Source organism: Apteryx mantelli, chromosome 14, assembly GCF_036417845.1.
Source record: "Apteryx mantelli isolate bAptMan1 chromosome 14, bAptMan1.hap1, whole genome shotgun sequence".
NCBI lineage: Eukaryota > Metazoa > Chordata > Aves > Apterygiformes > Apterygidae > Apteryx > Apteryx mantelli.
In genome coordinates, this window is record NC_089991.1 from 23,589,048 (window position 1) to 23,614,051 (window position 25,004).

Consider the following 25,004-nt stretch of genomic DNA (forward strand, 5'->3'; position numbering starts at 1 on the left):
ATTTCCTTAGGTGGCTTCCAAGCTATAGTAAAAGTGGAAGTGGCTGGTCAATATTGTGAATTTATAGCTTTACCTGACTAGGCAACCTGTTATTGAAGTAATATGAGACTAAGCTGAAGTAAAATGGGAAACTCTAAAAGAAACTTAATGTTCATGAAAATTGTATGGTTAAACAAGAATTCATGTTCATGCTGAAGTACAGAAAAATAGTTTTTCAATTTTGAGATATACGAACAAACTGATGTAAAAGCAGGTGATCCCGAAAAGGAGAACTCGTCATCGAAACATAGCCAAAATAATGAGGATTTGAATTGTCTTAGCTTTTAGGAGCCTTTCAGTGGTTCATCTGGAATCAAGTCTGATTCTGATGTTTTGTGAGAATCACAAAAATTAAGCCTTAAATTGAAAGGAAGAAATTTGAGCTTTAAAGTAATAACCGTCTTTCCTTATTTCCCTTAGTGCTACATAAATGAGCAATTAAAAAGAAAAAAACTTGAAAAACTTCACTCCTAGATGTGTCTTTTAAGAAAGATTTAAAGCTGTAATACAGCACAAATGAAAAGAATAGGAATTGGTGTTGCTGTTAATAGAGGGCAGTGTCTGATACATGAGGAATAATTCAGTAGATCTGAAAGTGTCTGTTGGAGAAGCACATTCCTAGCTTTTGATTCTGGGAGCAGAAAATATTGCTGCTAAAGCTGCCACACTAGAAGGCAGAGAAAAATGGGAAGGTGGTTTCTGGCTCCTGTTCCAACAACTATGCTGAAATATGTAAAAAGACATATAATATTAAGAGTCTGTAGTGTCAAGCAACTGAAAGATTGGAGGCTAGAATTAAGGATGGTTTTCCCTGCTGGCATGTGTGTGGTGCGATGGTCTTTTAAATTGTCTCAGACATTGTTTTTGCTTGTGGATATTGCTCAACTGGATGAGTTGTTGCTATTTCTAGGAGTGGAGTTTTGTGGAGAAAAGGATCTTTTTGAGGTTAAGACCATCAAACACAACCCAGGAGAACGGAATTCTATTTCTGCTTTTGCCAGAAAATGCTTAGCAGATGATCTGAATGTGACATTTTCAGATCGCATTGAAAATGTCACTTTTGGGTGGGCTGGTTTGCTATCAGGAACCTGATTTGCAGAAATCAAGAACTTGGTTGCTCTGGAAGTCTATGGAAGCTGTGATATTGACAGCATAGTTATACCGGGTTTTGAAAGATAGTACAATAAACTTTCAGTGCACTGGAGCTAAGATCAGTTGATCATTTTGATATTCAGCGTTGAAGATTACAAAGATGTATGTTTGATGTTGAAAAGACTAAAAGCCTCAATGTAATTTTTTTTAGTGCTTTAGAAAAAGCTAAAATAAAACCCATCATATCAAATCTCTACTGCTCGCAGCGTGGGACTAATACTAGTGTTGGAATGAACAACTGAAGAATACAGAAGCATTTTATTTAATGTTTTCCTCAAAAAGAGAGTGTAAGCTTTATCAATACTAAAATGTTTGTAAAATGAGAAATTTCAAAGGACGAAAAACATTTTTTAGAGAGATTTGACTAAGCAAAGATACTTAATTTTTGCAGAGTAGAACTTTCCCCAGGTTTAGTTAGCTGTGGTCTAAATATTTCACCATTACGTAATAGAAATGGTTATTCTCTGTGGTTGCCATCAAGAGATGTTCTTGTCTCTTCTCTGCCCCAGCAGGTTTTCTCTCTTAAGGGCTTCTTAAGGGTCCTCCCTAACCACCTCCTCCCCCCCGCCCGACCCCAAACTTGTCCATTTTACAAGCTTTTTGTCATTTTGAGGGCATGTTTCTGAGATGACAAGATTTTAAATACGAGCGCTGCCATTAATTGTCTGGTGGTTTCGTCCTTCTGGATTTGAAGTTGGGCACAACTTCCAAGTTTCCTTTGCACAGTGCCAGTAAGAAGTGCATTCATCATGAATAAGAAGTGGTTTCTTTCTGCCCTCAGTTATCAGTTCCTCATGTCACCTTAACTCTTTTGATCCAGGAGAACTATTTGCAGGAGAATTCTTTTACTGTATTTAGGAAGATAGCAAAAGTTGGTAACTTTGTAATTGAGTAACTTAGCAGGTTAAGTTAAGTCTCTCCGGTGTAAATTAGATTGCTACTGGTGCTACTCCAAATTTGTTAATTCTGTGTTTGCCAGGTGCTGTGCTTGGGGAAAACTATAAACTTCTATAAAGTCACTCTGCTTGAGAAAGTTTGAAGATTTTCTGTAGTTGTACAGGATTTCCAGGCATAGAATAGGAGTTACTGGATTGAATAACTGGATGGTCTAGGCTGAGGATGGTCTAGGCTGAAGAAGATCTGGTCTTCTGGGAAGAGTTAGATGTACTGTAGAGACCTTTTGCAATTACTCTGCACAATGTGGCCGCAACCCTTCTGTGAAGTATCAAGTGGGTTTATTGAGTGGGCACAGCTGCTCTAATACATCCTGAAAGTGCCAAATTTAGTTTATCCATGTGAGCCAGCCTGAGGTACATGTGTACCAGGCATTATTTCTCCAAAGCATGGGATGTATTATTTGCTGTGTGAACATGCTTGAAGGTTTTGCCTGGATAGAGGTATGGCAGCCCTAATCACAGGGTGTTACTGCTGTGAAACTGGTTTTTGATACAAGTTAGCTTGCTAAGAACTGCTGTTACTGCACTGCAAATATGTCAGTGTGAAGGCTTGAAGCACTAGGAAGGTTCATGGTTAGCTTTGACTACACACATGAAGTGATCAGATTATATTGCTATATGATTATTAACCTGCATGTTTTGTTTGGAGGTATCCCATGAGATGCTGAAAGCTTCATCTGCTTTAAATAGTTTCTGAAGCGAGATTTTTGAGTATAACAGTGTCATCCTGCTCACTCGCAGAAAGTCACCTTATTGCATGATCTATTTCTAGCGAAAGTGCTGAATTTTCTTCTCTCATCTCAGGAATGTGGTGGGAAACCTGTGGGAAGCCTTAAATTTCATTCCAGATGAAAGAATCCCTCCTAGGTGACACCTTTTTGGTGAAGAAATGAGCACGACCTCTTGCTGAAGTCTCTTCTATTTTGAGTTCCCCTCAAAATCTAGAGCTTGCAGTGGGGAAGTAGTATCACACGTAAGACTTGGTGCCTGTCCAAAGACTTTTTTTCTGTCTTCACTGGAATCTGTCATCTTACTGATCCATGAGTTTGAGCTCTTACGACTAAAGGGGGGTTAAATATTTATTCATTGGATTTGATCTTTGAAAGGGATTTCTGGGCAGGCATAAGAAATTCAGTTTGAAGGAATGGAGCAACTTGAGAAGCTCCAATCCGTAAATTGGCAACCCAGTGTTGTGTCTGTCAGCAAGTTGTGAAGAAATAAAGCATGAACAACAAAGAGTGATTAGGATATGTAATACAGCCTTGAAAACTGAGCTAACTGTTAGCATACTTGGAGTTTTCAGAGCGAGCTCAGGAAGATCCTACAAATTACATTGGAGAGCTGTGCTACTTTTCTAAAAACAGTTTAAGACAGTTTAAGTTGACAGTTTATCCCAGTACAGCCAAATGTCGTACTAACTATGATCTTTCTATTTAGAAGACAAGCTCTGTCCTTTTGATGTATTAGGTTGGTTTTGTAGTGCCCTGAACTTTCACACTGTGATAGATTTGCCATTAAAAAACGCAGAAAACAGCCAAGGAACTGAGCTCTTTGTGGTAAAGAGTAAAACAAGTAACTTTAGGTTGCCATTTCTTTTTGAGAATGTTATTGAGTTGATATCTAATAAATAAAGCAGAATACAATTAGAGGGGGGTTTACCTTTCTGTAAGGTATTATACAGTGTAAAAAGACTGATCTAGGAAGAATTCTGAGCAGGGAGGGGGACCCAGCTAGTTGTTAGCTCATGATACTTTCTTGTTTTTTTTTTTTTTTTTTTTTTTTTTGTGGTGTTTAAAGATACTCATATATGAAATTGCATGCTTATTTAAGCACTAATGGGTAATCTTATACATAATGGTACAGCTAGTACTAAGTGGTTTGGATCTCTTTAAGGTTGTAACAACCTGTAATCAAAGTTTTCCTGGGACTGAGGTGACAGGGGTAAGATTGTAAGTCAGTTTGTTGCAACATGGAAGTACATTTTAAGTGTAACGGAGAGTGAGAATTCAAATTTTGAATTTTGAGAGCGTATTTGTGTTCAAAATTCATCTTTTTGTTATTAATGATAGAAAAGATAAGGTAAAGCAAAATATTTTTGTTGAAAGGGTGCTTGCTACCAATATATTTACTTAAGGGCTAATGTCTTAGGAGAAGACTTCTGTGGTATGAAATGGATGTCAAAATGTAACTTTTTTGAAAGACAAAACGGAATCACTTACCCCTGAAAAGGGATTGTATGTCCTCATACAAATAATGTTAGCAATAAAATGTAGGCAGGTAAGACAAATTATAAAGTCTGAAATAACTAACCTGTTTTCCTAAGATAGGAATGGATATTTCAGATGCAAAATCTCTGTAGATTTCAATACAACTATTACTGACTGTCCATCTTTGGATTACAAATTCCTTAAGGTCTGCCTTCGCACTTAATTCTGTGTACTATATTAGATGTGGTTAGGGCCTGTAAGTATTGTGTGAATTCTTCAAAGGATCACCAGAATCATACAGAAACTTTACAAGTATAATGGGATGCATGACTCATTAAAGAGGGGCTTAAATCTTACCTCCTTTAATGAAGAAAATTATCTTAAATTTTTTTTAAAAGCACCTGAATTCTGGAAAGGTGACTCCACTAGAATGAATTATTAATATTTTACTAGTTCCTATGCACAAATAGTACTACTCAACATATGTTTTTTTTTTCCTTGAAGACTTTAGTTTATTTTTAAAACAAAACATATAGCCAGCATTATTGACTCATTTTTAGATGTGCTAAATTAATCTGTGTTGCATCCTTGCTGAAATTTCCATTGCAAGACTAAAATTTGTCTGTCTTTGCATTGCTGTGCTGTCACTCGGTCACTGAGACCCCCCCCACTTTTGTTTTGTTTTGTCTGGGTTCTGTTAGAAAACTGGTGAGACAAAACAGTACTTGATGCTTCTGTGCTGCTGTGCCTGTGTCTTTCGGCCCCTCGCTTGCTGTGCTGGGAGCACTGCGCAGCCTCTGAAACCTGTTCTTGAGCACAACTGGCACAGGTCAGGCAGTGAGTGTTCTTTGGGCCTCACCAATTCGAGTTGCTTCACCACTTGGGTACTGGCTTAAATTACTTGTATGAGGCAAGTAGAGTTTTGCAAACCTTGCTTAGTCATTAAACATGGGCAGCAAGCCAGAGCTGATATGGTGCTTTCCTGGGTTTGCCACAAAGTCGTTGTGGGTCTGGGTAGGTGTGTTAATAACTTTGCTTTGGATTGCTGGCTCTGGAAATGACATAATGTAAACCTAGCGCTTGGGAAAATACTTTGATGTCATCAGAAAGTAGCAAAGTGAACAGTTTTTTGTTGGTAAGATGGGGGATTAGAAAATCTGTTTCTGTTAACATGCACAAAGCAGGAAGTTATGACATCAAAGAGATATTAGGAGGATGTTGTTTAGTAGATAACTGATATAATCTATGCTTGTTTCCTCCATTGCTGTAATTTACAGAAAAGGAGTAGATAGGAGCTTGCTGCAGATGCTGCGCTACTCTTAAGTATTATCAGAAATAAAAATACCTGTGGACCAAAAGATCCTAACGGATCTCCTCTTTAAGAAATCTTCCTTTAGGTTTTACTCTTGACATGCCTGAACTGAATCCTTTTGATGTGCTTTTGAAGGAGCCCTACCTGTGTCCCAGCTATTCTTGAATTAAAACACTTGAGGCCCTATAGAACAGGGTATGCTCAGTCATGCTTATTACTTTCTAGTCTTGTGGTAGCACCTGTGTAATGTGTTAGAATTTTTTTTTTTTTTTTTTCTGGTAGAGTTGCTGAAATTATTTTTCACCATCTAGAACTTCTCACTTTATCTGAATGAGGCTTCTAATAAAGAAGCTGAAACAAAATCCTCCATCTCCATCCCTGAACATTCACCTTGTCCGAGGTGCTACTTAATGCAGGTTCTTCACATACCATTAGCAAAAAAAAGACGCGTTTCTGTACTGTGCTTCTCATTTCATTCATCTTTGGGCTTTTCTAACTTTCCAGATTTGCATCAAAACCTGTGTTTGTGGAACAGGTGGTGCAAGACCTGAAGGAAGCAAAGGATTTGGTTAAGCTTCTAGGGCTAGCAGATGATTGCATGTGAGCTGAATTTCAGTTGGACTTTGACAAATGCAAGACCATAGGTTTGACATGTTAGCAGGTGAATGGCCTCAAGTGTGTGTTAGAACACACCGTATGCTGGAACTGATTGAGAAGGAATATCACAACCACTGAATCTGCAGTTTCGTTTTCGTGAGGATTATTTGACGTTACCTCTTACACTTCTATGCATTGATCTCCTTTGTCTAAAGGAGACACACAGCACTGGTGTCTACGTATGAGTGATTTAACTGTGGGCTCCATAACAGAGTAATTTCTTTTTAAGGTATTTTAAACAGTGATAATTATGAACTACTAGCTAGAAACATCAATTAAATATTTTCTTTATCCTTGGTATGAACTTTATCCAATAAGAGAGGATAAATTATGTGATACTTCTGCTAGAATGCTCCATTTCTTGGAATAGAAGAAAAGGGGATGGTCACTCCAATGTGGATTATTATTCCTTTGCTGAAGTGAACTTGAAAAAACTTAGTCACAGATTATTTCTTGTGATGGTTCTTTAAGATGGCTTTCAACTTCTGTGTTCAAACTGTGAAAATATACATGGCTTTCAGAAAATGTAATCTCTGATTCCTCATGCCAAAAATCGCACTACCTTTCCTGTCCCTTTTCCACAGAGACAAACTTGGTTGTGTTCCTGTTTTTCTGAGATGGTATTTGTATCTTTGCCTGGTTAAACTAGGGAAGATCACACTGAGGAGTTACCAGCTCAGATCAGGTTACCCTGAAACTCTAACCGTGGTAGTCCTCAACATCCTGTTGACTCTGAAAGTCATTAAGAAAGCCCATGCTTCAAATCAGAGTGTTGGTTAAAGGTACATATAGGTCTATCTCTGAGCAGGTTTTTCTCTTGCAAGGTGAACTCCATGTTCTAGTGTACCTCCTTAATCAACTTCAAGCTAATCTATGTAGTTTGGTATGGTACTAACTTCCAGAACGTCTGGTATTATGTACCACTAAACTCAGTGGCGCTGTGCTCTGTAGAGTTGCTGTTTTTTTTTTTTTTTTTTTTTAGAGTTGCTCCAGACTCTACCTGGTATGTAGTTATATACTAGTCAGCTGTACTAGAAATGTTCTCTTTGTTAAACTATTAAATTGTTGACTTGTTAAACTGGCAGAAAGTCCCTTTTCAGATGCACCCTGAACCTGTACACTGTGTAATAGATGGCTGATGCTCAGGGTTTGTGGAAAGACTCGTCTGTATGCAGATCCAGGAATTCCAAACTGTTTTCTTAGTGTACTAGGTACTTTTCTCTTTAATCTGGATATCCACAGTCTGTATGTTGATATGTTAGATGGGGAGGTGCTAGGTCATTTATTTCTAGTCAAAAAAGAATGTGGTTAAGAGGTCTTGTTTCTATTGTCACATAATACCACTGGCCTTGCCTTTGCCAGGTATTGCAGATGCGTTAGAAGATGGCTTCAGTAAAAAGTGCTCAAATAAAGAACTGTCTTACAATATCAGACCAAAGATGTGTCTAGCTCCCTGTGTCCTCAAGTCAACTAGCTGTGAACACATAAGGGGAAAGCAGTAGAAACGGTGCAGGTAGCAGTCTTTCCCTTCTGCATTCTTCCAGTAGTCTGTTGTTCAGGAATGTCCTGAGCTAGTCAGTGACTGGGCCGCTGTATTTAATATCAGTATAAAGCCTATCTAATCTGTTTTCAAATTCACTGTTTTTAGCCTTTGCAGCATGGCAGTGATCTCCAAACCTTGACTGCTTGTTGTATGAAAGTACTTTCTTTTAATTTGCTTGTAAACATACTCTTCACAATTTTAGTGGTGACTTGTAACTTTGCATTGAGAATGTCACCTTCTCCATATCACTAATGACTATAGATTGCTCTGGATAAAGAACTATCTACAGTGACTCCTAAGTTCTCTTTGCGGAATTACTAGCCTGCAACAGCGATCAATCCATGAAAAAACAGATTTACACCACATTTTTAGTAACGGAAGACATCAAGGATGTGCCCTTTTATCACAGTAAGAAGCAGGATGTCAAATACTCTGTTCAGACAAGTAGTTATCAGTTCAGGTAGTATCAGATGCCCTTACTATTTCTTGTGAATCCATAATATGCTAGTGAGACTGTAATAATGTAGAAAATTGTGGTCACCAGTGGACAAGAAAGATGAATCCAAACAACTGTGGAGAATGGTCTTGAGAATACTTTTGTTATTCATTGGATGGGAGAAGACTAGAAGAGTTTTGGTCTTGTAGAATCATGCCCAAGTATAGATCTGATTGCTACTGTCCAACCTTTGCACAAGTGTATGAGGGGGCATAACCACCTGGCAGTGTGACACGAGTAAGTGGTTGTAAAGCAGATATGAAGACAGTTACATTGAAGGTTAGAAGATGACTGAGCATTACAGCAATAAGATTCTGGCATAGTCATCCTAAATCACAGTGAAGTAAAAAACGAGCAGTTATTTAGATGCTACCGTAAGCCTGCAAAATGAGACTAAATGAATTGGTGTTTGCAGTAGCAGGATCCACCTTGGTAATTCTTGTAGTCTATCTCCTTTGTGCTGTGTCCAGCCTAACAAATGTTTGCTCTGCTGTCTTTTGTTGCTGTCAATTAGTTTGGAAAGGTTCAAAAAAGTGATTTGGTTCTTCACACAGTTGCCCATGAGGCTTTGAGGAGCAGAGCATCTGACACATTGTTTTGCTGTAGAAAAGTGGTATGAAGTTATAACCTGTGTTGGCACCGGGGTTGAGTTGTAGCTGGTTCTGTGAACAAACGGCTTCTTTAACTTGCACTCTGAAAGTTCTTGGTGTGGTTATAGTACCTTTTTTGGAATGAAGAAGGAAACTTAAGTGAGCTGTCACTGTGACTTAACAGCTGGAAGGAAGAGCCAGTGGTTGGGAAGCCTTCCAAGAGACCACCTGTAATAATCTATGAAAACAGATATTTTAGAGCAAGAGCTCTGCAGCAATAGTAGTTTGTTTCTCTTCATGGGATATAGGCCTTGGTAGACCTGTGGTGTGACTTTTTGGCTTCAGAAGTGCTGTGTATGAATGCTTGAAAGAGCAAGCACTGAAAACAGAGAGACTTGTCAAATGTAGTTTCTGCTTGCTTATACCTCATCCTAATTAAATCCAGCAGCTTTTCCTCTTGGGACTAACCAGAATCTATAGACTTAAGACTAGAAGGGAGCTGGCCTAAGAGACTGAGGCAATCCCTCACACCAGATAAGGGCAGGATCACAGACACAAATTTCTGTTGCAGATCTCTCATCTAATCCCTTCTTGATGTGCAGAAGAAGATTAGTTCTATGGTCTGCTTAGGTAACCTGTCTGTTTTACTACCTTAAAAACTTGAAATGATTCAGATATCCAGTTTAGTTTCAGATAGCCATTTCTTTTTGTTGTTGTCTTTTGACCTGACTTCTTTTTGTTTCCCACTTTTGGGAACAAGAGAGCTGATTACTGTCTCCTTCATGAGGCCCTTTTGAAGTACATAAAAACTGCTGTTGTGCTGCTCCTTGCAAACTAAATCCAGTCCCTTCAGCCTTTACTCAGGGGTCATATTCTTCTAAATCCTGTGGGTTTCTCTCCAGTGCTTCCACTTTGCTTAATGTGGTGTTCAGATTTGGTTATAGTAGTCCTAGATGAGGCCTTAGTGCTGAATTGAGAAGACTTAATTCCCTTTTATTTCCTTAGTTGGTACTCTTAGGTACACTGTAAGCTACCGTAAGCCAATACTGCCACCAGAAGTAGCTAATGTAAACATCTGTGGTTAGTCTGTGAGCTGCACTGGGGAAGCAGATCTATATAAAAACTACCACTTTTTCTGTGTATTTGGTACTAAAACAATTCCCCAGGCCGGTTTCACAATTACTATACCCAAATATACAACCTACCCCTCTGCTGGAAAGTACCACCACAATCACAGGGGTGTCTGCTCTTGAGTAGTTGCAACTTGTATCCCGTTCTAAGCTAACAACAAATTCAGTTTACATTCATGTGTGAGGTGTGAGCTGTGGTGTTTGAGGGTTGTTATTTATAGCCTCACTATTTTTAGTAGCAGTGGCTAAAAAGGTTATGACCTCAAGAGTTTAGAGGCGGAAGGGGGCAAGTGGCCAGTAGCCTCTTCAAGCATTATAAATAATGGAGTCCAGAGTCCCTAGCTCTACGTGTCCTTGGTCTGATTGTCTTCAGTCAAAAATGCTGGAACTGCACTGTGGAGCAAAGTGTGTCCTAGCAGGATACAGGCCTCGGACTGTGCTTATGCTCGGCTGTCTTCAGAGATTCTGTGGCTACCACAGAAGTAGTCTTGATCTTCAAGAAAAAAGCCTGCTTTCTTACAGCTGAAAGGAAAAGTTCTTCTTTCTCTAGCCAAATAGAGGTGTAGTGTAGATAGAATCTAGTCGTAGTTTCTCATTTTATTGTGAAGTGGATAATTTATTTTGCATTTCATTTTTGTAACCTCTCGACAATGCTGAAGTGATCCACATAGGGTATTGGAGCCAGGGAGGTAACACACTTAATTCTGAGCAAGTATCTTAAGCAATTCATCCCAAACTTGGTACCCTGTACTTCATTTCAATCAGCTAAGTAAACCTTTTGCACCTCATCATAGATATCCCACTTGAATGTTAGAGGTGGGGATTCTTCATTTTTGTCAGCAACATTGCGTTTGAATACTTCCAGCCGCTTACCAGAGTTGCAACAGTGATGTAGGGTTATGTAACAAAGTATGCCTGGGATATGCTGTCCTAAATTGTTTTCAGGATGGAGAAAATTGATAAGCATTGATTCTTACATTAATGAAAAATTAATTGGAGGTGCTCAAACAGGGGACATACCTTTTCTGAAGAGTGTTCAAAACTTTCAAAGTGTGATTTCAGTGTTTATACTGTAGTAGTTATGGACTGGAAAGTGAGGAACATGATGTAAATCAGTCTTTCAGAGGTGTGCATACCAAATAGCACTACCCTTTGAGGTAGTAAGATGCGTTTCCTCCCCCCCCCCCCCCCCCCCGAGGTTTATATCTAATTTAACCCTATATAACTGCTAAGGAATTGAAAAGTTACTGGTTCATCACTGATGAAGGTAGCTAATATAATTCCCCCGTATATTTCTTTACAGTATTTGCACATTTGTATATGCAAATGTAAGCTGTGCCTACACTGCAGAGACAACTGTGCTGTGATGTTTACATATGTAAAATAGACTGACCTTTAGCTCTAAATGTGTTCAAAACTGTAACAAACTATGTGGAGTAAGACCACTACTCAGATGTACCATAATCTCATCAGCTGTGAAAAAACTTACTCTTTTGGCAGTTAAGTGCAGTTTAAATGAATGAGATAAATACTTACTTATGGTGCTATTCTCTATGGGCCTGCAGCTTTAGTGTGGCAGCAAAGAAACTCTTTTTTTAAAAAGAAACTATTACAAAAGTTCATTCAGGCTAAGTATTTCTGCTTGTGTAGTGTAATGTTAGTATAGAGGGGGGATTATTTCAAATATGCTTCAAATATTTGAAATTTTTATTTCAAATTTGCTGTGCCTGTAGCTGGATCTCTGCGCTTTAGAATTGTAAACTATTGGGAAATAAAGCTAATAAACTTTATGCTAAAAAATAGAAATTTTCCTACTCTTTAAAAAAAAAAAAAAGCAACAAAAGTATATTAGACTAAATCCACTTTTTGGGTGGAGTTGAACAGGAAAGGAAAAATAACTTTAAAACTTGAAGTGGAAAGTTCTTGTTCATTTGGATAACCTTAAAAGTCTGTGGAATTAATATCTCTTTCTCAAACTTCTGCTTTTGGGTTTGACCCCTGGACTTATCCTTAGTCCCTTCAAAGATTTCTCTCCCACCCCATCCCTAAAGGTGTATAAACTCGAAATTTGAGACAGGTAATGAAGCTGCCCCAGTTGAAAAATAGTTTTGCTACTGCTGTGGTATAATTAAATGTTCAGATCATAGGTAAATGTTAACAGTTACTTTTAAGTAGCTGAGTTTCTGGCATGTTTGCAAATGATTTTTAACTAATAGTGCATGTGGCTGAAGTCTAAAATGGTGTCTTTGCATTTCTTTTGTGTGACTTTCATACTAACCTGACTGATGAACAAACGTACACTGAAGGAATTGGTAAATTGTCCACTGCCGATGGTAAAGCCTTCGCAGATCCTGAGGTTCTCCGAAGACTGACGTCCTCTGTCAGCTGTGCACTGGATGAAGCTGCTGCTGCGTTGACACGGATGAGAGCAGAGAACAATCACAATGCAGGACAAGTGGACAAGTATGTATTGATCTCCCCCCACCCCCAGTTTTCTAACTCTACAATGTAAGTTTGCATTTTTCATTTAAAATTCACTTATTTCTGCAGTTAGTCTTTACTAAAGACTATCTGCTCTGTAGCAAAAGCAAAGGTATTAAGTCTGAAGGTGTAACTATTCTCACTTCGAGTTATTAGCTAAGAAGTACAAGGAAAAAGTACAAAACTTTTTACTTTCTAAATTCGAAAGTGCTGCTTTTTCTGTATACAAGATAGTTGGTTTCTTTTTCAAGAACTGGTAGTATTCTTAGCTATAGAAGAGCTAGTGATAGTTCTGTGCCTACTGCCACAGTGTAGCTGAGGGGAAATTAAAGGATCTAGCTCATTGCCTGTGTTAAAAGTTGGGAGAGAATACTAATACCTACTAGGCAATGATTTGCTCAGGGGCATAGGGAAAAATGAAACTATATATCAGGTAACTTTTTGTAGATGATGATTAATTAGGACAACATTTAACTCTTGAGAGTGTAGAACTGAGGCTTTGTCCTAGGTTTCAAAAGCTTTCTGCTACATTGGAAATTTCAAAGCAATGTTTAGAGCTTCTCAAGTATTTTCTACTATGACAACTGGTACAAATTTTTCATAAACTGTTGAGATGCACATACTGTTGAACTTAAGATCAAAGATCTAAAATTTAAAATCTAAGTTTCTTTTCATATGGAAGGCCTCTTGAAATTCAGACTTGAATTTGTAAAACAAAATGCTTAAAGTGTGTCACTTCTCAAAATTTAAATACAGACATAGGACAAGATCATTTCCTAAGTGAAATTAGGGAAATTACATGTGAATCAAAACATGGGGAGATAAGAAAGTATGTTGGAAAAGCATACTCAAACATAAAAAGGAAGCATAGGAGAGGTGGAAGCAGGGTCAGATGGTCTGGGCAGAACATAGAGACACTGTGCAAGCATGCAGAGATGATGTGGCTAGGAACGCCAAAGCCTTCCTGGAATTGAATCTGGCAAGGGGCGTGAAGGGCAAAAAGATATCAAACTCAAGGATATCAGCTGCAAAAGGAAGACAAGGGACAATGTGGGCCTGCTGTTGAATATGGCAGGAGACCTGGTGACAGGGGACACAGAAAAGGCAGAGCTTCTTGGTGTTGATCTTTACTGGTAAGATTTGCCTTCAGGAATCCCAGGCCCCTGAGACTGGTGGGAAAGTCTGGAGCAAAGAAGACTAACCCTTGATGGAAAAGGGATCAGGTCAGGGAACATATAAATAGATTGGCTATGCAGAAGTTTGTGGGACCTGATGGGATGCACCTGCAAGTGCTGACTGAGCTGGCCAATGTCACTGCGAGGCCACTCTTGATTATCTTTGAAAGGTCGTAGCAACTGGGAGAGATTTCTGAGGACTGGAAGAAAGCAAATGTCATCTTCAAGAAGGAGGCGCTGGGGGACTATAGGTCAGCTTCACATTGATCCCTGGGAAGATGAGGGAGCAAATCTTCTGGAAGCCATTTCCAAATATACTAAGAGCAAAAGGAGATTAGGAGCAGTCAGCATGGGGAGATCATGCCTGACCTGATAACGTTCTACAATAAGATGACTAGATCGGTAGATGAGAGGAGAGTGGTGGGTGTTGTTTGTCTTGACTTTAGCAAGTCTTTTGACACTGTCTCACACAATATCCTCATAGACAGGCTGCTGAAGTCTGGGCTAGGTAAGCAGTCAGTGAGGTGAATTGAAAACTGGCTGAATGGCAAAGCTCAGCAGGTTGAGATCAGTGGCACAAAGTCTAGTTGGAGGCCTGTACCCCGAGGTTAGTACTGAGTCCAGTTCTGTTCAACTTCTTCATCAATGACCTGGATATAGGGACAGAGTACACCCTCAGCAAGTTTGCTGATGATACAGAAGCGGGAGGAGCGGCTGATACACCAGTGAGCTACGTTGACATTCAGAGGGATCTTGACAGGCTGGAGAGATGGGCAGAGAGGAGCCCCATGAAATCAAAGGGAAATGGTCCTGCTTCTGGGGAGAAATAATCCTGTGCATCATTACAGACTGGGGACTGACTCTCTGGAAAGAAACTTTGCAGAGCAGGATCCGAGTTTCCTCATGAACACTGAACATGAGCCAACAATGTGCTCTTCTGGCAAAGAAGGCCAACAGCATCCTGGACTGCATTAGGAAGAGCATTACCAGCAGGTTGAGGGATGTGATTCTTCCTCTCTTTTCAGCCCTGGTGATACAACATCTAGAGTATTATGTCCAGCTCTGGGAGGACATGGATATACTTGAGCAATCCAGCAAAGACCATAAAGATGATTAAGGGATTGGAGCATCAGACATATGAAGAGAGACTGAGAAAGCTGGGACTGTTTAGCCTGGAGAAGGGAAGGCTCGAGGGAGATCTTATCAAGATGTATAAATACCCTATGGGAGGGAGTAAAGAAGATGGGGCCAGACTCTTCTCAGTAGTGCCCAGTGACAGGGCAAGAGGTGGTGGGCGCAATTTGAATTACAGGAAGATCCACTCAAACATAAGAAAAAGCTTTTGACTGTGGGGGTGGTCAAATGCTGGAATGAGTCACTTAGGGAGGTCGTAGAGCCTTCATCCTTGGAGGTACTCGAATGCTGACTTGACACAGCCCTGAGCAATCTGACCTAGTTGACCCTACTTTGAGCAGAGGGTTGGACTTTACAGTCTCCAGAGGCTTACTCGAACCTCGGTAATTCTGTGAAGGTCATTCTTGTCACTTTTCACAAAATGTCTGGAAAATACTTTAAAGAGGACCTAAGCAGAGAGCAGACTGGGAGAACTGTTGAGATGCGTGGGTCAACTAGTATCGAGTCTGAGTCCCATTTTTAATAGCTCTTTCCCAGAACAGAATTGGTTTCACAGCAGTTTATTATATAGAGTGGCCTAAGGTCTCCTGTTGAGAATGATGGATCTCTCTTTCGGGACCTGTCTTGCAGATTATGGCGCTGGGTGGCTCCTACTTCTAAAGGCTAGTCTGTGTAGGCAGAAGTGCCTGAATTCCCACCCTTTCCTCCCAGCTGAACATAGGAACTCATGCTGTAAAAGCCTGATTACATGTAGCTTACAGCAAGGCTTTTTGACTGCTTGTGTCATGAGTGCACAGTTGTCCCTTGTTACCTTTGAGGAGAAGGTGGCAGGTTTGATAGTGTCCTGCAGCCATTGCTTCATTGTACAAGCTTGACTAAGTAGCCAAATAATAAACATACACAAAATATTAATTATTTTTAAGATACTTAAAGAGGTTATAATGCAAATGTTAAGAGTTCAGATACTGAATGTTCTCTTCAGGTCAGTTCTCATCTTGTTATCTAGCAGGTGCTAGAATGTTTATTTCATTTTGGAGTATATGGCAAATGGGTTTTTCTTTCAAAATAGGGACTTAACATAGTTCAGACATAGTTCAACGATTGCAGTCTTTGGAAGTGAGTTGAAAATTGAAATTTGTATGCTTTCCTAAGGAAACTTTGTGCTCAAGTCAGTTTCATCTTCAGAGATGAGAAATTATGGAGTTAACTCATATTTTCATAAAAGAAAAGTACAAGTTTGAGGTTCTTAATGCATCTGAACCTACTAGTGAACCTACAATGGATCACCTACAGTTGCATGCTGTTTATAATAGAAGATCCTTCCTCCCTTTGCCTCTCCCACCAAAGCATTAATTGTAGTTTGGATCCTAGTGCTCAGGGGCTGTGATTCCCTGTATGTATTTTCTATATAAGAGTAATCATCATTTAGATAAGTGTAACTGAGTTGGTGCTGAGCATGGCTTGCTTCTGTGTACTCTTATTTATGTTTAGCAATGCTTTAACAGCTGTCTTTGCTGTCAGAATTCCTCTTTTTTTTCCTGCAGTCTAGAAAAAGATTGAAAGGGCAGGTGACTTGGTTTGAAATCAATTGAAACTCAACTCACCCTCTTTTTCTAGATTTGTTTAGTGTGCTTTCTTACGTCATAGGGTACCATCTCTTTACTGCAAAGGTTAATGATAGTTAAAGTAGTGATTACGATTTCCTGAGCTTTTAGATGCCAAGAACTGGGGATATGGCTTGTATTTTCCTTCCAAATGCTTAGTTTGTAGTTACTTATCTAGCTTTTTTTTTTTAAGGATAGCTTATTAGTTTTCCACGTAGGATTTATGTTGTTATTGCTGTTAAAAGTTGTTAAAAAGTTTAATAACGTATGAAAAACACAGATGAAACCCTTGTAATGCTCTTCTCCCTTCTTTCTTGAAGATTAGGTCATTAGGTGTGGTAAGGATTTTTCTTGGTTTAAAATGTCTGCTTAAATTAAGAAATCACTGTTTCCAATTAAAAGAAGCAAGCTTTTGGGCAGTGCAGAGAAGGAAATCGTCTCTCTGCAAGAGAGACGATGGCCAGGAAGTTTGACTTGTTGCAGAATTCAGTGTTAGTGCTCTCTGTGGTACTGGGCTGTTCACTTTGGCTTTTTCTGTACTAGGAATTTGCCTTGGTGCCTGTAGTCAATAGCTTGTCATGGTCATAGCTTGTTGGCGGAGTGCCACATGCACACAGGCTATGTATAGCATCAGTGAGGTTTACCTCTGTATTTTGCAAACACCACAAATTGCCTCAGTTCGAATGCTCTTTACTGCACTAGAAGTCTGTATGAGAGCTTATTATCGAAGTTAATAGGTGATGAGAACAGGAGCTGATTTAGACATAAGCAAGGTTATTATTTCCATTTCTCCTGTGAAATGGGCACCTCTCTCATATGGATGGTGCATCTTGTGTATCTTTTTATGTCTGTATTTAAAAAAAAATCTGCAAGGTGTGTTTTCTATTAAGGCTTTGTACTAAAGTCATGAGCATTAAAGTAGAAACTTGCTTCTTGCATAAGGAAGCTACCCATCTACTGCAGATTTATTTTGAGCTTATTTTGTGGTTACTGATTTTTCCAGTCGCAGTTTGGCAGAAGCATGCTCAGATGGGGATGTAAATGCTGTCCGGAAGCTGCTGGATGAAGGAAGAAGTGTAAATGAACATACTGAAGAAGGGGAGAGTCTCCTTTGCTTGGCCTGTTCAGCTGGGTATTATGAATTGGCACAAGTAAGTAACAAATATAGTCACAACTAAACCTTTATGAAATATTGTGTAAGGGGATTCTTTGATAGCTGATGATTTTTAGCTGTTCTGATTAAAATAAGTTTTATTATCTAAACTGGAACCTTAGTTAATATGGCTTATTTTGTTGTGGGTTACTATTATCGGTCATCTTTTTTTAAATGCACTATGCCATCTTATGCCTTTATGTTTAAGGGACTTGTCTGAAGAATGTGTCTTGTTTTTTATAATATATCTCTGCTTTTCTGGCATTGTTCTAGATGCAGTCAAGCTGTTCTGCCAGGCAGAGATTGCAAAAGGATCTAAATTAGTGTTGAAATAAAAGTGATTATCTGAATCACATCTATATCAACAGTGTATTAATTTTGCGACTGCCTTTATGCTTGCATATCTTCTTTGAAGATGCTTGTGATGATTCTCAGAAAGTGCCCAGCTGGAAGTTCTGATGCCAGGGGAGCGTACGGGGAGAAAACTGCTTACTTTTTAATTTAAACTAGTCTGTGCTGTGGTCATTAATGCAAGTTTGTCATGTCTCTGTTATCATTCTAGTTAGTGAATTGCCCTGTGACATTTGAAAATGTCAATATTGCACTATAACTTAATGTTGGCTTTAACAGCTATGAGCAAGTGATCTAGAAAAACAGCATTTCCTAGAGCAGAGCACAGTATAGGTAGTAATTATAAATGATCCTAGAGAGGACCATTGTTCTTAACTACTAGGGGTTTTACTGCAAGGGGGTGCAATGGCTTACTGGGGAATCATTCTTAAACCCCTTTGAACTAAAAGCAAAATGTAGGTGTTACAATTTATTCATTAAAGTGAACTCTTTTTTTTTTTTTTTTTTCAGGTGCTACTAGCAATGCATGCAAATGTTGAAGATCGAGGGAATAAAGGAGACATAACTCCCTTAATGGCAGCTGCCAGCGGAGGCTATGTAGATATTGTTAAACTTCTCCTTGTTCATTGTGCAGATGTCAACGCCCAGTCTTCAACAGGTAACTGGGGAGCAGGAACTGGAAAAATTAATGATACTGCCATATAAGCCACATGCTACTGTTCTGAGCATCTATATTTTTAAGTGTTTGATAGGTTTATTTATAAAAAGATATGACAGGAACGATTAAGAGCAGGTCAGATGGTTGTGTTTAATAATGGCCAAATAAGGTTCTTATGATAGCTCTTAATATTAACTGTAATGAAAAGTATTATTCCTCTGAAAACCACTTCATTGTAAGATGACCAGAAAAATGCATGAAGTTTAGCTTTTCTCATTCATATAATCCAAAACTGTCTAGTAAGAAGCCCTTGGAACACGTTTGGTCAAGATCAATTCTTTTGGTATATGGCTTTTTACTGAAAAGGAGGGACGATTCTTTGATCAGTAACGGTAACTAACCTTCCTGGAAATATTAACCTGCAGTTTAATTTTACTAATCTTAAGATACAGTTCAATCATTGTTCAATCTTTTAAAAGTGTCAGATGTTTGAATTTTGCAATGTGCTTTTTGTCCTGATGGTTAGCCATATTAATTAAAGCTGTTGACTGTAAAATAGCTTAAAACTGACTGTAAAAATTAAAATGAGCCATATGTGATTCTCTATCATTTTCAGAACCCATGTTTTAAAATGTAATACTTTATTTTCATCCAGCCAATAAAAACCTTTCAAGGGATCACGGAGTACTTGGACAAAAAAAAATCCTTTTACACTGAGCATGAAAATTATTCATTGATGTCTTTGTCCTTTTTCTGTGCTGAAGTAGGAAACACAATTATAAGCCAAGAATTTTTTTATTTTTTATTTTTTAATATTGGCTTAGTATTAGAACTCTTTCACATGATGGCTTTGATGGAATTTTATACCCAACCTGAAACTACTGGTTAGAGTAACATTACTGTCAGGTAAAAGGCTGCTGTTAACGATAAACACTTGGTTTTGTTCAGAGTTTTAAAAATCTGACTTCCTTTTCTGTATTTGGGGTGGATGACGGAGAGGAATTTCATATAAACTTCTCTTCCACAGGGAACACAGCACTCACTTATGCCTGTGCTGGGGGATTTGTTGACATAGTGAAGGTGCTATTGAAAGCAGGTGCTAATATAGAAGACCACAATGAGAATGGGCATACCCCCTTAATGGAAGCAGCCAGTGCAGGCCATGTTGAGGTTGCAAGAGTATTGCTGGAATACGGTGCAGGAATCAACACTCACTCCAATGAGTTCAAAGAAAGTGCACTTACACTTGCATGCTACAAAGGTATGATATTGAAATGATTGTTTGAAGAAACTTTTGTCTCTTGCCTTGGTTTGTGTCTTTGTTGAAATTTACTTGCAGCATTGCTAGCGTTTGTGTAATTGAAGTTTCCAGACAAACCTTGACTGAACTTTTTCTTAACTGTTTTGGAATGCTAGATTTTGTTTTCGACTCCATGTCAGGAAATATTTATTCTTGGTGGAATGGTATTAAGCCTATGCACTAGGGTGGATTATTATCATTATTATTCTAACAACAAAAGTGTGCTTTTAAGATCTCAATCCTGTTAATTGACTTTTTGGCCACATGGATGCTGTTTGTCCACCACATTTGGACATATGTTCAACACATTGAATATGAAGTTTGTGGCTGGCTGCATCCAAACTTGTGCTTTGACACCACCTCAGTTGTCGTCTTCCTTTCCCACCACCTGCTGATGCCCACCCAATGGTCCCCCTTGTCATTCATGTTGCCCTCAACAACTATCTTAATGTTCTGAAAACTTCTCTATTAATTGTTAGGACAGTGTGAAGTTACAACAGATGTTCCTAGAATTCCTGATGGAAAAAATGCCAGTATTTATTACTGAATACTTTTCCTCCAGTATAATTTTGGGGGACACTTATGAATTGTTATGGAAGCTGTTAAGGACTTTTGACTTAATTTTTTTTTTCTTTTGGTTTTAGCTGCTTTTTTCAAATTTGACAGGTGTTTGAAGTTTCTTTATAAAATAACTTAGTGCAATGGTTATCTGTGCTTCCAAAACTTTTTCTTCCAAAAAACCTCTCTAAATTTTCCAACAACTGTTTTTCTCCTTCTAATAGAAGCTGTAAGGATGCAGATCATTGTCACAGTAGTTGCAGGTTTTGCCTCTGGTGAAAATCTGAGGATACATGCTGTGTATAACCTGTCTGAAAACTTGGATCTGAATCTGTCATGGATTTCCTGCAGTATATAGTAGTACAAGACAGAGAATTTTCAGTAATAGTACTCCTGGATGTATTGGATGGGTATTCTTAGTTCTTATAACGTAAAACTTATTAGGAAGAGTAATATAATATGAGATTTTTATAGACTAGAGATTTTCTATATTATCTTTGGCAAGATTGTTGAGCTACCTTGTTTTCGTATCAGTTTGTTACATAAAACAAAAAGTTTTATTTGTAGGAGGATGTCCATTGGGAGGATAAAATCCCTTACTTGTAAGGGGCACAGAGTCTAAAGTGATGGAAGCCATAATACAGTCCTTAAATATGTTTGGGCTTTGGGGTTTATTTTGAGAAATGTTTGATCAGTTGAAGTGAAAACAAATTTTGGTAAAGTTCAATAGAAGCTTTTTAAAATAGTGTCAAATAACATAATGCAACATGGTGTCTGCATCTTAGAGTTCTCAAAAGTGAATACTGTGATTAAAAAGCTTAGTTAAGTTCATAGCTGCATGAACCTATCTTTAGAAGGTAATTTTCTTTCTCCTTTTCTTTTTTCCCTTCAAAATGTATGCTGTTTGGGACACTTAAATCATGTCACCGTACAGATGAATAAGGAATGAGCATGGTCTTTTTTAATAGCTTTAAGTCTCAAGGAAAGGGTCCTGTTGTGTGAATTTGAATTAGTAAAAGGTGTGTTGTCATTTCACAGCAGGGCAGTATCTTTGGGGAAGGTTGCTGTCTTAAGGCTGACTGCCCGTTTTGCATTGGTATTTGTTTTAGTATTTTAAAAACAGTTGAGGTTGCAAATTAAAATTTGTTAAAATTGTAATGGCAAACTATGAAAATCTAAATGATCAACATTAGGTGTTTTGTCTGTACTACTAAAACCTTGTAATATTAAATGCTTATTTGTTTTGATCTGTTTCATTTGAAGGCCATTTAGATATGGTTCGTTTTTTGCTTGAAGCTGGAGCTGATCAAGAACATAAAACAGATGAGATGCACACAGCACTAATGGAGGCCTGCATGGTAAATAGCCTTTATTTGTACTGCTTCCTTTCCAGTGAGAGGAGTAAAGGGGATGATAAAGTGAGTCTTTGTTAACAAGCTGTCTTCTGTCTGCAGATGCAGAGTATTTTGGTTATTTTAAGAAAGCCATTGCTATAGTTAACTACCACAAGTAGCCAGCTTCTAAGCCTCTAACTGGCCATAGGGAAGAATTATTCTAACTTTTGGGTGTGTGACGTGTTGTTTTAAATGTTCTCTGGGTGAAGTGTAGGGCTATCTAATTTGCAGTGCCATAGGATAATAGGTTGAATGCAAGTCACCTTTTCTTTTGCAGTTTATAAAGACAAAGGTGGGAAACTAGCTCTTTTAAAAAAGGTCTTACAGATCATAATCTGGAAGGTATGAACCTTCCAGAAGTGCATTGAACTGGATGACTAATGCATTACATGGATCCCTTCACCATGCAGGAAATATGTTTTAGGTGTAAATGGTGCTGTGAGTTTCTTTAAAAAATAAAAGGTAGACCAAAAGTAGCTTAGTGAATTCCTGGGCAATTCATATAATTTCAAAGCAGCCATTAAAAAAGCCCTCTCTTTCCAAGAGCTTCATCTTAATATTGAGTGCGCTGCTGTGTCAGAGCATATCTGTTTGTTTTTGTCCAGAGCCATAGGTGATCTTTTATCTGTTCTTCAAGCCCTGGAACTTCTTGGAGAAAATAACAGGGATTTTGTTTTCATAGGAAGCACAGAGAATGGAGGAAAACTTAATCTGCTCCTAGTAGCCTCTTATAGTGTTTAGAAGATGGGCTGCAGTGTTTCGCTAGTCTTCTGAGAGCTGAAGGCTCACGTATTCTTTTAGTGCAGTTGTGAGATGATGATGTGAGTGACCAAGGTCAGATCATAACTTCTCAGGCTGGGTTGAAGTCTTCTGATAGTGTGATGGTGATAGTATCCTTGAGTACTCTTCTCTGTATGAGAGCCTAGTGTCAATATGTAATTCAGAAGGACCTAAGAGTGGTGGGTACGTGCTGTCAACTAAAGTAGGTTGCATCATGACTGCAAACTGAATGATTTCATCTGCCCACTCTGTTCTGTTTAAGATTTAGTCACTTTTCCACTTTCAGCATGATACACTGTGAGCAGGGTTGTGACATGCTGGCTATGAAGCATCTTCCTTGGGGAAGGATAAAGTTGTGTAGGTCTGCTGCACATTGTTAGCTCTGGGGTATTTCAGACCAGTTTGCATTACTGAATGCGTATTCTCAGTGTGTTTCAAAAGCACTAGAGAGAAAATTCATCCCTTGAAGTCCCAACTCCAAGTCCAGTGATGGAGTTTGTTCCTTGCCATTATCTTTTGACTGAACCCTTCCAGAAGGGAACCATTTGAGCATGTTATTTTGACTTTTGCCAGTCTTCATTGTTTTCCGACCGGTGAATGCTGCAAGGTCATAACAGGAAGATGAGATACCTGGTCCCTGTTCATTGATTAGGTTGTAAGTGCCTCTGAGAGTTTCAGTACTGTGTTCTGGTCAGGTCGGAGTGCTATGGCTGAGATACTAACTAGTTGGATGACCTTGTTGTTGGCTTTTAGCTAGCTTCTCCAGGAACAACAGCTTGCATCTCTAATTTACAGACATGGGTGTTGTCAAGTCTCAGGTTATCTACTACCTGCTTCAAAGTCAACTTAACTGAGATAACAGGCAAGTCCTGCCAAAGCTTTGGTATTTCACTTCCCCCTTTCCTACAGCTGTTAACTGTTTGAGTTACTGTCTGACAATCCTGATGAGGTCAGAAGGGAGAAGTTTGCTTGAAGATGCTGTTCTTAATAGATGAGAAGTTCTCACATTTTAGCAATTAATCTGTAATATGAACTGAGAATTCCACTTTTGGATCACTGCTAGGTATCTGTGCCCTAGCCCAGACAAGTCTGGCCCTAACCTGGAAAGGAGAGGTCTTCTAATGTATTTTCTGCCCTTTAAGGTTACCCAACTTTATTTAGATTTTCTTCAAGAAATTAACATAAATACATCTGCTTTTTGCCCCTGTAGTTGGGCTTTTTTATGTCTTCCCGTGGGAGAAATACTCTTTTACTTCACTAGGAATATCTGGTCAGCACATGTTGGGGCTAGTTTAAGGAATTAATCCAGGTTAACTGTCAAATTGCTGGAGAACCACTGTATCAGGAAACAAAGCTGTGTTGGCATTGCCAAATCATCGAAGTTGGCTCACAGTTTTTCCTTCCAGAAAAATTCAGTATTTCTCTGGATGATAAATGCAATGTCCCAGGAGATGTACCTAATACCTACACATCTGGAAAGCATAAAGAGTTCCCTTTTCATCCTTAGGTTATCCTATTGTGTATGCTGAAGAAAGGTCTTGTATTAAACATTCTGATTAGTCCCTCAGAATGCCCGTATCTCACTGAACAATTGCATTCTTCTCATGACTTGACCTTCCCCTTTAAAGGTGTATTTTGTTTGCTAGTATGTTTCCATTTCAACAGGTTTGGGTTCAGTTACCATAAGTTGCGTGAGAGGGAGATGCCATATGTGGGTGTTTCTTCTTTCCTAATGTCAAAACCTCTTTGTATGTTTCCCTTTCTCAAAGGTGTTGTGGCTCTCTACAAATCACACCTTAGATGAAACATGAATTTTTGGTACATATTCTCTTCCAAGCAACTTCCAGCAGTATAGTAATAGTTTATTGAGAAGTGAACAGCTACGTTTTTATGTTTTTAGAAAGGGCTCAAATGGACTTCTATGGCAATCCTAGTTCTCTTCCCTATATGGCAAAGATTCATTCACCCCAAGGCACTTCTGATTTATTTCAGTCTCCCCTCCTTTTTCCTACCTCACTGTAACCTATTTCAGTTTCTCTGTAATTACTCTGCCTTTCCCAGATCTGGAATCTGTCTGTTGTAGCTGTTTGTCTGTAGAAGCCATGAATCAATTATGAAGAAAATTTTTCTTCCAATACTTGTTTTGGGAGTTAGTCATGCAGTGGGTCTATTTATGGTACTTGTTTGCTATCTATATTACTCTTGTGTGCCAGGTGTTTTGCTGGATATTTAAAAAAGTCCACTCCCCCAAGAAAGAAAGAAAAAAAGCTTTTGTTTCTGATGCATTGAAATCTAGCAAAATGTAGATGGAAATCTAAATGTCAGTTTAATCCA

At 38.7% G+C, this 25,004-nt stretch overlaps 1 protein-coding gene across 6 annotated transcripts in view; it reads left to right on the forward strand.

Annotated features, from left to right (window-relative positions):
* ANKHD1 (ankyrin repeat and KH domain containing 1) overlaps positions 1 to 25,004 on the forward strand; it is a 123,712-nt gene that overhangs the window by 32,332 nt on the left and 66,376 nt on the right. For all 6 annotated transcript variants that reach the window (XM_067304662.1, XM_067304663.1, XM_067304661.1 and 3 more), the window contains exons 3-7: positions 12,389 to 12,545; positions 17,480 to 17,627; positions 18,491 to 18,638; positions 19,666 to 19,899; positions 21,760 to 21,854. In XM_067304662.1, the coding sequence (XP_067160763.1) occupies positions 12,389 to 12,545; positions 17,480 to 17,627; positions 18,491 to 18,638; positions 19,666 to 19,899; positions 21,760 to 21,854 (782 nt within the window). The remainder of the gene's footprint in view (positions 1 to 12,388; positions 12,546 to 17,479; positions 17,628 to 18,490; positions 18,639 to 19,665; positions 19,900 to 21,759; positions 21,855 to 25,004) is intronic.